Here is a 13,869-nt window from a genome sequence, read left to right as displayed (position 1 = left end):
GTGTTTTCCCAGGTTGTCAATGCAAAATAATACTCAAGAATTGCCTGGCCAGTTCCCCCAGTTCTCTCTCGCTCTCTCTTTCTTCCTTTCTTTGTGTGTGTGTGTGTGATTTTTATTGCCATGAATAAGTAGGCTTTATAACCTTATGGGTGTGTAAATCTTAATTGTCAAATGTACATCCTTTAGTTCCATCCTCCACAAGCCTTGTATTTAGCCCTTTTGTGACTTTAAGTTTTTTCTTCTTTTTTTTTTTAAATCAAACCTTTTTTCATTTATTTTGCATTACTGACCACAGTTTCCCATCAGTTTTTTTTATTTGTTTTACATACCAACTATAGTTTCCCCTGTCGCCTCTCCTCCTGTTCCTTCCCCTACCTCCCTTCTACCTGCTCCCCCTCTATCCACTCCTCTTCTGTCTCCATTCAGAAAAGGACAGGCCTCCCATGTGTGTCAACAAAGCATGGCATATCAAGTTAGATGGGACTAAGCTAAGAGAACTGAATCTTCCCTCCAAGATCCTGTTTGTAGTCCATTTTAAAACAAAGATAACAGAATAAGATGCCTGTAGTAACCACTGAAATGATGAAATGAGCAGACAGGATGGAATGGAACAGTGGCAGGTTCACCTCACAGCATTCCATAAAGAGGAGAGTTCCTGCCTCCTGGAATGTGGATTGTAGTGCCAAAATTAATTTTCCAAAATGTCTTATATAGTTAGGAGTTGAGTTGTTTACTTTAAGTGCTGTACAACTCATCTCAAACAACTCTAGACAGACTCATGTGTCATGGCTGTTAGTTTTCAAAACTTGAAGGCAGATTTTATTTTGATGAAATAACTATTTTGTTTTTTACATCTATAGTCGACAGAGATATGTTCTTGGTGACACAGCAATGCAGAAGATGGCCAAGTCCCATGTCTTCTTAAGTGGTATGGGTGGTCTTGGAGTAGAAATTGGTAAGCAATATTTTTTCCTATAATTCTTGTGATTCTTTTGAGTTGCATAAGATAAAGACTATAACTCTTATTTTCATTAGAAGAAATTAGATTCAAAGTGTTGGTCAGAATTTTTGACAAAATATTTTGTAGCACAGGTGTAGTCTTCCACAGAAAAACAAAAACACCTCTCATGTAGTGATTTTAATAGCTTAGTAGCTATTGATTAAATGATCATTTGTTATGTTCTGTCTAGACGAAGTCTCACTATTTAAACCTGGCTATGTGGAGCTCACTGTGTAGAACATACAGGCCTTGAATTCATGACGACCCATCTGTCTTTGCCTCCTTAGTGCTGGGATTAAAGACATGTGCCACCATACCTGGCCAAACGATCATTCTTAATTCATTATGGTTGCATAGTATATTCATAAAAACCCTGAGAAGTGAATAGATATCTTTAAATGATGTGATTATGCAAAATGTATCATTTTTTAATCAAGTAAAAAAATTATAGTTAACTCAGAAATGTGATAACGCCTCATGAAGTTGTATTTTGTATGAATTTGCAATGCTAAGTTATTCCTCTTTTTTTTTCCTTTATAGCAAAGAATCTTGTTCTTGCAGGGATTAAAGTGAGTATACACCTGCAGTATGAAAAGTGGTTTGTTATGAACTGTTTCATTTTTGCTGATTTGAACTGATAATGTACTTTGCCTTATTGTTTCATTTTACATAACAGAATCATTAATGCTGCTATTTTTAATTTTATTGAAAATTTAAACATAAAAAGTCACTTAACATGTTCTTGATTACCTATCATACAGCTTGAGTCACCAACTCCACGTACTTGTGCTTTTCCTATATTTGCTTCTCATTCCCTACTGGCAGCAACTGTTGAATTCTTTAAGAACTTCAGATATTTTATCGCTCTTAAATATTTTAGTATATATCTTTAATATAGCCATAACTTAGTGCCATTTAACACCTTAAAATCTAATAATTTCTTATGACTTAAATATGTTTTGTATTTCTCTAAAATCATTTACTCCAGAATTTGACACCATCATTTATTATGTCTAGTTGGCATGGGCAAAATTTTCAGCTTTTTCTTCTGTTAGGCTCTCTCACAAGGTAGCAAAAAGTATTCAAAGGAGCTATAGTTGTCCTGGGAGTGGTCCGTCAAAGAACACTCACGTTTGGTTGTTGCCAGCTTTCTTTCTTTGTGGGCCGTAGGACTGCAGACCGTAGTTCCTTGCTGGCTATGAAGCAGAGGTCATTCCATTTCTACCACATGGCTGTCTCCGTAGTGCTGCTGACAGTATGACAGCTGGCGTCATGAGGGACTAAACGGGAGAGGGACAGCACTTAACACAACAAAGTATATTCTTTAGCTCTACGTTCAGAAGTCCAGCCCATGATCAAGAGAAGGGATTACACAGCAGCCTAAATGTCACGAAGTCTGTGTTGTTGGCACTGAAAGCTAGCTAACATAAACATAAGATGCCCAGTTGAAACACAAATAATATATCACTATAGGATAGATTTCTAAACATAGGATTGCTCTGTTGAAGGGAAAATGCACATCATCTTACCAGACATTATACTAAAGTACTATGGCACCTCGCAGTACCACTGTAATGCGAGAGTGATTGAATCCCATCATCCTCTAACAGAATGGGCTGTCAGTCTAATGAATGAGGAAGGTGTTACTTACTCAGCATTTCATTTTCCAGAGCAACAAAATACGTATATTCCAGCATGTTCCTTGTAAATTAATGAGCTGTGGCATGATAAAAATTTACTCATTACCTTTATCATCTGGGGTATAGACTATTTTGAAGTGCTTTTATATAAATTTTTCTGAATGTTTTCTTTATGTTGATTTATATAACATGCCACTTTGATAAAATTTAAAGCTTCTCACTGTGTAGTTTCTCCATCAGGTTGTTGGAGTTTCTCAGGTGCTTATAATCTGTCTTCTGAATAAAGGTGTAACTGTTTATCCTTTTCAGTTCTTACAACACTAAGTTCTCACATATATACATAGCATTCTCAGTACACTGTAAGTAGCCTTAGAGGTAGTATGCATCCTGGTTCGATTTTGGACTTAACAGGCGTTTTCCTCTCTTTAAAGGCACTGACAGTCCATGATACAAAAAAATGCCAAGCATGGGATCTAGGGACCAATTTCTTTCTGTGTGAAGATGATGTTGTTAATGAGAGAAACAGGTAAAGATATTTTGATACATTGTCATGAGATTATTTTTTTAAAGACTTACATATGGAATGTTTTCTGTATCTAGAATGCCAGCTTAGTCAAGATGAATTTACCCTGCCTTAGATAAATGCATACTGGCGTATATTTCCTTTGTAATGGTTTTGAAATGAATTTGACATCTTTAAAGGAAGTTTTTTTTTTAATTCCTTAGCAAAGTAATGGGTTTTATTGTGACATTTTATACACATCTACCTTTATAGTTTGCTTTTATTCCCTTGACCCACACACTGACATTCTCGGCCCTCTTCACCGTCTCTTCATTGATTTAGATTGTCCTTCCTCCTGCTTGCATGACATATGTTCCATTTTCTTTTTCTGGTGCCTGCCTTGTCCGTCTTATGTACTCTTTATTCCCTCAGATAGTCCCTCCTTCTATTCCTGTGTCTAAAGAAATCTGTAGAGCTAGTTCAGGACAGGCTCCAAAACCACAGAGAAACCCTGTCTCGAAAAACCAAAAAGAAAAAAAAGAAAGAAAGAAAGAAAAAGAAAGAAAGAAAGAAAGAAAGAAAGAAAGAAAGAAAAGAAAAGAAAAGAAAAGAAAAAAAAGAAATCTGTAGTATTGCTATCATTGAGACCTTAAGCTTGGAGACCAGAAGTAAAAGGGCATATGTAAAGATTGTGAGGCTTGCTGCAGCATGTGATGATGTGTCTTAAGATTGTGTAGCTATCTGTAAAAATGAATAAATTGTGTTTATAACTTACTTAGTTTTTGTTAAAATTACATGTGCTGGGGTTCTCTCATGTTCTTCAAGTATCTAATGAAACTGAGTATAATAAATGAGAGGTTGGTAAATGTGTTTATTTTCTAGGGCTGAAGCTGTACTTCATCATATTGCAGAACTAAATCCATATGTTCATGTCTCATCATCCTCTGCCCCTTTTGATGAAACCACAGACCTCTCCTTCTTAGAAAAATACCAGGTTAGTATTTTGTATTGTTATTGATAGAGTCCAAGGAAGTAATATAACTCGTTTAGCCTAATATATTGAAAAGCAGAATGAAAAAAGTCAAGTTTAAATTGTATCTATTAAATGTTCTTTTTGAGAAAAAAATTCTAATAACTCCTGAATGTAAGGAGTTATTTTTTTAACAATATGTATTTATTTTTCCTGCTCTATCTTTTTTAAATTAAAATTTAGTTGATAAACAGTGCTTAATAAACACTACACAGTTGAAAATAAGTATGAAAAATTATACTATAGAAGAGAGAAATAAGGAAACGTTTAAGAAATTAAAAGAAAATTCAGCTTAGGTGGAAAGGTTCACTATGAGATTAGATTTCTAGAAATAGTACAAGTCAGTGTCAGGCTGGAGAGGTGATTCTTGAGTAAACTGCTAGCTATCCAAGCAACAGGACCGAGTTCAGATCCTCAACACCCATACTGATCCCCATTGCTTGCTGGCCATCGAACCTCGGTAATTGATGAGCTCCAGGGTCAATGAGAGACTGTCTCAGAAAAGCACAGTGGAAAGTGATAGAGGGAGATACTAGATGTCACCTCTGACTTATGTAAACACACTGCACAGAAGAAAGAAGGCGTTAATATCAAAAAGTTTCAGCTGAGAATTCTCCCTTAAATTAAAAATATGGTGGAGCCTGTACTAGATTTTATATAATTCGCACCCTAATATATGACCCTATAATGTTTCATAAATAACAACAGAAAACATGAGGGTATACCCATAAACATGATCCACCAGAAATATAAATTTTGACATGCATAAAAACCCAAGATATAAGAAAAAAAGTAATTCAACTAGATTTACTCTACTCTAGAAGCCTATTCTTCTAAAAGGAAAAGGTCATTTCAAGATTTAAAAAAAAAAAACATAAACTGAAGGATTTAATATTACCAGACCAGGCTTCCAAAAGACACTCAAGATCCAGATCCAGAAGCAAAAGAACCGTAGCTAGCCTTGAGAATACATAAGTATGAATCCCGTTTGTAAAGATGACACAGAAAAGAATGAAAAGAGCCAAGCCACGAAGACGAAAGAGTCACATTTACAAGTGCCCTCATTCAACAGAAACCTTACATGACCAAGAGGAAATGGAATAGCATTTTTTTATCCCATGAAGAAAGGCAGACTTAAATGAGCACTATTCAAAACAATGAGGAAAAACACAAATTCTTACTTTGTATTAATTTTAAGTGTAGTTGGGACTTTATTCCCTAGTTAGATGGCACAAAACCAAGAGTCGACAGTATACAGTCTGTGAGACTTACTTTAGTGGTAAACACACAGACTAAAAGCGGAAAGTTGGGGAAAAGCTATTCCTAGCCTGGGACGATAGCGTAAGAGTGCTTTCTCTGCAAGCATGAGGAACTGAATTCATATATCCCTAGCACTCAGAGGAAAGCAGGGCATGGCTTTGCCAGCATTGGGGTGGGAGTAAGACGGCGTTGCTGAGAACTGTCCTAGCTGTCCGAGCCATTGTAGCTGAACCAGTGAGCTCTGGCTCAGTCAGGGCAATACGGCAGTCCTCTTACTATAGAAAAAGACACTTGAAGATTCTCCTGGCTTTCAAATATGCTTACAGGGTTACACATACACACGCACACCCACGTGCATGGTGATGTAAACCAAAAGTGAGCAGGAGTGGGTATTCTTAAACAGAGTAACTAAGATGAAAATAGCCATTTAGTTAAGGGATCAGTTTAGTGATATCTAACAAGTAGGATCCAGTACAGTGTTAGAGGAGGACTTGAACCCTGCAGTTTCATCAGTGGACAGATCATCACACACAGCAAGATGGTTGTGGTGACACATACCTCATTCCTGTTATTTGAGAGGCAAACAAAGAAGGATTGCCACAAGCTTAAAGAAATGCTGGGTAAAGAGTGAGTACAAGGCCTGCCAGTTGTACATAGTAACAATACCCTTTCTCAGTCCCCCCACAGAAAACAGTGCTGAAAACTATAGATAGTGTACTGAGCAGCAGACATTTACAGAACATTTCATCCAACAGAATATACATGCTCAGCACATAAAACAGTCCTTAAAATATATTATGTATTAAGATAAAAAAACAAATCTCGAGACATTCACAAAATTGCAGTAGTGGAGATTAGGCATGTAGATTTATTGCTACATTGTTTACTAATATGGGCGAAACTGAACTTCAGTCCCAGGGTCAGATAAAACTACATGTAAGACGTGTCTGTAATCCTGCCACTCTGAAGACAGAAGCTCATGATTTTTAGCTACACACCAAATTCAAGGCTCCCTAGACTACATGAGGCCTTGTTTCAGAGGAAAAAGAAATAATGTGTGTTCTTTGACCACTATGTTAAGAAAGAAAGGAGGGAGGGAGGGAAAAATAGCAAAATAAACTTCAAAAATCTCACCGCAATTAGAAAGTCATTATTTAAAAATGATAACATGTCAGCAAGAATCTACATAAAAAAAGAATTTTCATATCATATTGGCAGAAGTACAAGTTATACAATTCTGGGAAGAATGATCCTTAAATTAAAAATCTTGTGTTCTAAAATTTTCTCAGTGGTTAAGTGCACTTTTGCAGAGAACCTGGGTGTTAAGTCCCAGCAACTACATCACAGTTCACAACCTTCTCTAACCCAGGGAATCACAGGCCTCCGCTGCCACCAGGCTTGCAAGTGGTGCAGAGACATGCATGCAAAAATAAAAACAACCATAGACATAGTTTTTAATTAAAAAATATTAATAGTTATGGCTGAAAAGATTACTCAGCAGTTAAGAGCTCTGCCTACAAGAAAGTATTTGGCCTCAATAAGTACAAATTAATTATATTAAAATCTTGTTTTCACACCTACTTGTATCATAGTGTTAATAAAAAATTAACCATTGAAAAGTATTTGTCTTAAATAATATTATATAATATATAAATTGTTAATATGATACATTAATAATAATACAGTAATGCTAATATTAATGTGAAGCAAAGCTATTGTGTGAAACTGTTGAATGCAGAAATTAGAGATTTATTACCAAGATCTTTTAAAATTACAATTGTTACTCTTTGAGCTTGTCTGAAAATAATGTTTTGGTGGCTATATTAGTGATTGCAGGACAGTGATAGAAATCTCAACCTTTTTTGGGAGACTGCAAACACAATATATGGTGTTAATGTTTGCTTCCAATTGTGAGTCCTTTGTAGTAAAGGAATTTATTTAATGAGTATATGTTCTCTTTACTTTTATTTTCCATTTTGTACTTCTATAATTATTAATCCTAGAACAGAATACAACATAGAATAGTAACTATCTTGTGAGGATACCTATAATTCTTTGACAATTAGAATTGACATGCTTCTAATTCAAAAGTTGTATTTTATAAAATACTTTCTGGTCTTTATTTTCAACAGTGCATAGTATTGACTGAGATGAAACTGACATTACAAAAGAAGATCAATGACTTTTGCCATTCTCACTGCCCTCCCATTAAGGTAACATAATTTAATAATGAGATACATTTAACTAAAGGAAGAATATTTTTAATATTAAAACTTGGAGCTTTTCACTGTTATATAAATAGTCTTTATGTGTACGGTCATAAGTAAGATTTTTTTAAAAATAAACTTTATACCTTAAAAGTTTGTAAGTAGCCAAGCATACTGGTGCAAGCCTTTAGTCCCAACACTAAGGAGGCAGAAGCAAGCAGGTAGATAACTTTGAGTGCCAAGGTGAGCCTGGTCGACATATCAGGTTCCAAGCTAGGTAGTAAGACCCTGTCTACAAAATACAACAAAGAAAAAACTTAGAAACAAGCATGCGCATGCACGCGCGCGCACACACACACACACACACACACACACACACACACACACACGCCAAATTACCAAGGACCAGGTATTAAAATCTCAGTAAATTCTACACAGAGTAGCTACTCTACATCTGGAGACCTCCATGCTGGCTTTTACACTTTGACTGTAGAATGTGCTATCTGCCACCAAGAACAACTATCCATGATGGTGAGAACTGGGACAGTTAGCTTTATCTCTTTCATAACTCTGTCCATTGACTTCATCCAGTCCTCCCTCACCCTCCAGTATTTATACTTCATGGTCTCTTTTCTATGTGTTACATTGTCCCACTGGCACATTTATTTACATATTAGCATATATAATATGTGTGATTTTTCTTCTGAGAATATGTGACCTTTTGTAATATTAAATATTTTAAGTCCTTCCATTGTCATACAGATTTTCTGACTGCATATTTTTAGAATTGAATAAAAGCTGTAGTAAGAGCTTTAAGCACAAAGAAATAATATTTTTAAGGATTTTTGAGATGGAGACAGTGCTGTTATTATAAAAATTACTTTTCATAAAGCAGTTGTAATTGTGTTAAAGAACCTCATATATACCATTAATGGTTTGGTTTGCACTTTGACCTCTGTACCTTAACACTAACTTCTTATTTCCGCTAACTAATGCTTTTGGTTAAGTGTATGCTCATTTCTGTTTCTGTAAAATAATGAGATTTCATTATAGACCATTAAACCAAGATAACTGTTTCCTATGTATTGGAACTTGAAATTTATGACCAAGCCAGATTTTTTGTTTCTGAAACAACCTGGAATAAGCAATGGGGATACAATGATGGTACTTTTCTCAGGTAACACTCACCAAATACCACATTTCTTAATTCCCAGACTGATCTATAGATGACTCATTCTATACATGATTATTTTTACATTTCAGAGAATGTACTTCATTATAAATGAAGTTATCATGAAATGTCATAATATAATTGAGGTAGGTTTTTTCCTATTAACATAAGCAAATTTATTTTTCTCTTTTCAGTTTATTAGTGCAGATGTACATGGAATTTGGTCCAGGTTGTTTTGTGATTTTGGTGAGGAATTTGAAGTTTCAGATACAACAGGAGAAGAACCAAAGGAAATTTTCATTTCAAACATAACGCAAGTATGATTATAGTAATTGATTTTAATAAAATTGTTAGGTATAGACTACTAGCTTTCAATATTTATAGACCATTATTTTTAAAAACTTGTAAATAGTAATAAAATATACAAACTTGGTTGTCAATGGTACTCTTAATTTTTAGGCTAATCCAGGCATTGTCACGTGCCTTGAAAATCATCCTCACAAGCTTGAGACGGGACAGTTCCTAACATTTCGAGAAATTAATGGAATGACAGGTTTAAATGGATCTGTACAACAGATAACTGGTAAGTTTATTAATTCCCTTTTAGTTATTCAGCATATTTATAATCATACTTTACTCAGTGTTTGGAGCACATCGCCTTGGACATGAGTCATATCTTTTAGCCTCAGATCATTTTACGAGGGAAGATATGCTAAACAGAGGTATTATTAAAAGGAAGAAAGTAAAGAAATACACTATGAGAGTATACAAGTTGAAATTTTAAATACTAACATTTAAGAAGACAATTATGAAAAATGCTAGGTGGGCAAAGATTCCTACTTGAGCCACCTACTTTAGGAGTGTATAAAGTCGTGTAGGATTTGGTCAGTGGAAAAGATTGTCAAAAGTGTGCTGTGTTCCATGGCTTGAATAAGAGTGGTTTTATAAGCCAACAAGTTTGGAATCTTTTTTTTTTTCTTGTCTTTCTCCTTTTGACTTACTTAGAGATTATTGCTCAAAGGAGAGAGAAGATACTAAGAGCAGAGCTTAGAGAATATTCATGTTTAAATGGAAAGATGGCCAGACATTTTATCTGGCCCACTTGAGATAATTCATATCGGTATCAATCTACATAATTTGTGTTTTACCTGTAGTTGTATTTAAGACATAAAGACAGTGCTAGACAACATGCAACTTAACCTTGTGTCATGTTTGTATATTTGAAGGAAGATGACTCCGTTTTCTCTTTAGGGAATTTGATAAATATCGGTCATGAGTGGTTGCAGCAGTTGACATAATGGCCCTTTAGTAAGGGTCCTCTTTCTCCACATCCTCACCAGCATTTATCATCATTTCTTTCACTTTTAGTTTGTTTGTTTTGTGACTCTGTTTTAATTCGTAACTCCTTGATGACTAAAAATGTTGAACATGTTTAAAAATATATATTGACGTATTTTTGATTTTCTTTCTTGAAAACTGTTTAGCTCATTGACCCATTTATTGAGTAACACTTTTATAGATTTTTTGTTTTGTTTTGTGTGGTTGAAATTATGTATTCTCAATATTAGCCAGTTGTGAAGTAAGCTGTCAGATAACCTTTTTCTCCTCTATGGGCTCTCTGCTCACTCTGCTGTTAGCAGACTTTTCAATTTGATGTTTGAGTACATGTGTCTTAAGTGCAGGTTCAGAACATGATGGATTTGTATCTGTTTAAGGAAGCTTGATAATTTACGTTTATATTTGCTTGCATTGGTGATCATGTGGTGTTTCATTGTGATGATAAGATCAGATTCTTGGAGCTGCAGATATAGGAAAAAGTTGCCTGATAGCAAAGAATGAAGTTTTATTTTTTATTTATTTTGTTTTGCGGGGGTTTTCGTTTGTTTGTTTGTTTCGTTTTTCAAGACAGGATTTCTTTGTGTAGCCCTGGCTGTCCTCTAACACAGAGATTTGCCTCTCTGAGTTTTGGGATTAAAGACGTGCGTCACCACTGCCAGGCAAAGTTTTTTACTTTAAAACACACTTTTTTTTTTAACCAAAAAATTACTTTTGAGTGAAAGTTGTTAATTGAGCTGTTGTTAAAAAGCTCAAATTTTAACATTTGTTACTTGGTACTTACTGCCTTAAGATAGTTTTGTTATATGCAAAAAATGTTAAATTGCTAAAAGTAATACATGTTTATTGTAGAACAGCATATGTGTATATACTATATATATAAATATATGTGTAAATATGTATGTACACATTGAAAATAGGATTGGGTGAATACCACCTTAGATTTCCTCCCTTCTCAAAAAAATTTAAAAAAAGCAAATAAGCTTGGTGTCTGCTTACTTTTCTATTTAATGTATTACTATTGGCCACTTGCTCATATATTTATAAGTGTCTTAAACTTGTGTGGTAAGTATAGAGGAACTTACTGTTTAGGTTAATTTTTGATTATTAAATGGTCCAATAACAAAGTAGATTGAGTATGTAAAGTTTTACACATCCTTGGCTATTCCTCCTCTCAGTAGTTCTCCATCCATCACGGGTTTATTCTGTATCAGTAGGAAGTTTGCTTACACTTTCTTGCACAGAAAGTACCTGTGTGTTGTAGCTTTTTGCATTTTCATATTATAAATGAGTTTAAATATCTTGATCTTTGGTTGGCACTGTTTTCTTTCTCTTTAATGTGAATCGTATGTTTTACTAGTTTCCTGCTGAACCACTGACAGTCTTCTTAACAGTTCCCAGAACTCTTAAAAAAGGAAACTGCAGCCAGGCAGTGGTGGTGCAGGCCTTTAATCCCAGCACTCTGGAGGCAGAGGCAGGTGGATCTCTATGAGTTCAAGGCCAGCCTGGTCTGCAAGAGCTAGTTCCAGGACAGGCTCCAAAGCTACAGAGAAACCCTGTCTTGAAAAAAAAAAAAAAAAAAAAAGGAAACTGCATGAAAGTAAAGCTGCCCAGCAAAGTCAAAAGATAAATGCCAAAGTAGGAGTACTACTTGACATTAAAGTTTATCTTAATGCTGATAATGAACATTATTCTTAATAATAAGTGTCTCTTGACTCTGCTGTGGAAGCTCTGTTTTCATGCAGTCTGTTTTTTTTTTTTTTTTAGTCACAAACTTTTTTCAGGCTTTCCACATTTTGAGTGTTTAAAAAGAGCCTCCTCCTGGTTCTAAAAGTAATTTTTCTCCAGTGTTTTTATATATATTTTTAAGTTGGCATCTTTTTAATATTTAAAATTCTTAGCCACATGGGATATTTTCTCTAGTGGTCTGCTTTCTTAAAGATTTATTAAATAATCCACTGGTTTAAGGTTCTATCTTTATTTACCACTTTATTTTGTTTCTGTGTACTTGAATGTATTTCTCAGGTCCTCAGTTTTTTTCCTTTTATATGTTCATGTATCAGTAAAATTTTTATTAGCATGATCTAGAGATTTTTAATATATTTTAATATTTTATAGTAAGAACCTCAAACTTCTTTACTCTCTGGTTTTCCTCAAATATTTTTAAGTCCCAGAGCCCATATTGGAAGAAGTACTTGGTATGACCCCTAACAAATTGCCAACCCTGTAAAAAATAAAAAAGATTTGTTTTAGAATCTTACTTTTATAAATAGAGATTAACATCTTAAAATTTAAATACCCATGTGTAATGTTTATTTCCCCCAGTGGTGTCACCGTTTTCCTTCAGCATTGGTGATACTACAGAACTGGATCCATATTTACATGGAGGCATAGCTGTGCAAGTGAAGACTCCTAAAACATTTTGCTTTGTAAGTATTTTTTTGTTTTGTTTTAGAAAAAGAACAACACAAAAAATAAAATGCTTACTTAATTCAAATTAGCTTAAAAAACAAACTGTTCTTTTTTTAAAATTTATAACCAACTTGAAAATATAAACAACTTAGGGACACACTGATACCATAAAAATAACATATTGAAAAAAAGACAGGGCTGTGACTCACAAACTTTCTTAGTATGTGTAGCCTTCTATACTGCAGAATTAGGCAGATATACATAAGCTTATACAGTTTTATAACTAGAATAACTTCTGTATATGATTGAGGTATGTGGTTATATCTGAAAGGAGGTATACCTTTCTAATAATGAGTTTAATCATAGAAGTAAAAGATAATGTATTTTCAAATTGTTATTCTTTTATTACTCAATTGTTAATTACATGTCATTACAGTTTTAATCTGTATTATGTTTGAAATTTAGCATAATCCTCTTGATGATTTGTAGTGAAAGAAAATCATAAGCTGCTAACTTGAGTATAGACTCCTGTCTCTTAGAATGACAGAGCGCCATGCATGCTGCCTCTCAGTGACGTGTAGCATGTTTTAATTGCCAGACTGTTGATGGTGGTGATGTTAAGGGCTTTAGGGAGCTTTTTCTCGTTCTGAAAGTTTTAACTTCTTTGATTTTGTTTGTTTTTCAAGACTTTGCTCAAATCAAAGTTAAGCCAATTAAAATAGGGGCAGCTAGTCAGGTTTGCTTCTGTATAATTTCTGTTGCTCTATTCCTAATTAAATAATTTTGTGCATCAAATTGTTAATTTCAACTTTTTTCATTTCTTTGCCTGTGTATTCTTACCTTACACCCATAAGGATTGCAACTCAGAATATGTACCCAAGACTTACTAGGCATAACTAGTCTTAGTTATGTGATGATATCAGAATACATGGTAGCTCTTACATTAGAACAAAGCCTTAAACCAGACAGGTGACACATTGCATGAACATTTGCCGGTAAAACTGATGGGACAAAGAGATATAATATAGGGCACACTGAAGCCTCCAGGGCCACCAGGACAGAAGAAGAGGTGTTGGAGAGGCAGGAAAGAGGGAGAAGCAATGAGATATTTCTGTTGTTGTTTTGTTTTGTTTGTACTTGTTTACTGTGTTTTGTTTTCTTTTGCATGGGTGGCTGGCAGGAACAAGGGGAAGATATGGGAGGACCATAGGGAAACCCTGAGGTAAACAGAATTGGGGTGCATGATGTGAAAGTCGCAAAGAGTCAATAGAAAAGTTTTTTTTTTTTTTTTAAATTGGAATTGTAAAGATTT

General features: G+C 34.5%; 1 protein-coding gene across 1 annotated transcript in view; it reads left to right on the top strand.

Moving 5' to 3' along the window:
- The window catches only part of Uba6 (ubiquitin like modifier activating enzyme 6), a 59,600-nt gene that overhangs the window by 4,743 nt on the left and 40,988 nt on the right, over nt 1-13,869 (top strand). Inside the window, exons 3-10 of the mRNA XM_050149831.1 lie at nt 861-955; nt 1,541-1,569; nt 3,072-3,166; nt 4,025-4,136; nt 7,565-7,645; nt 9,005-9,127; nt 9,270-9,393; nt 12,471-12,574. Coding sequence (XP_050005788.1) covers nt 861-955; nt 1,541-1,569; nt 3,072-3,166; nt 4,025-4,136; nt 7,565-7,645; nt 9,005-9,127; nt 9,270-9,393; nt 12,471-12,574 — 763 coding nt within the window. The remainder of the gene's footprint in view (nt 1-860; nt 956-1,540; nt 1,570-3,071; nt 3,167-4,024; nt 4,137-7,564; nt 7,646-9,004; nt 9,128-9,269; nt 9,394-12,470; nt 12,575-13,869) is intronic.

This window comes from Alexandromys fortis, unplaced genomic scaffold (genome assembly GCF_014885135.2).
Source record: "Alexandromys fortis isolate MF-2015 unplaced genomic scaffold, M_Fortis_MF-2015_v1.1 scaffold_0, whole genome shotgun sequence".
In the NCBI taxonomy this organism is placed as follows: domain Eukaryota; kingdom Metazoa; phylum Chordata; class Mammalia; order Rodentia; family Cricetidae; genus Alexandromys; species Alexandromys fortis.
This window is presented reverse-complemented; position numbering and strand designations above follow the sequence as displayed.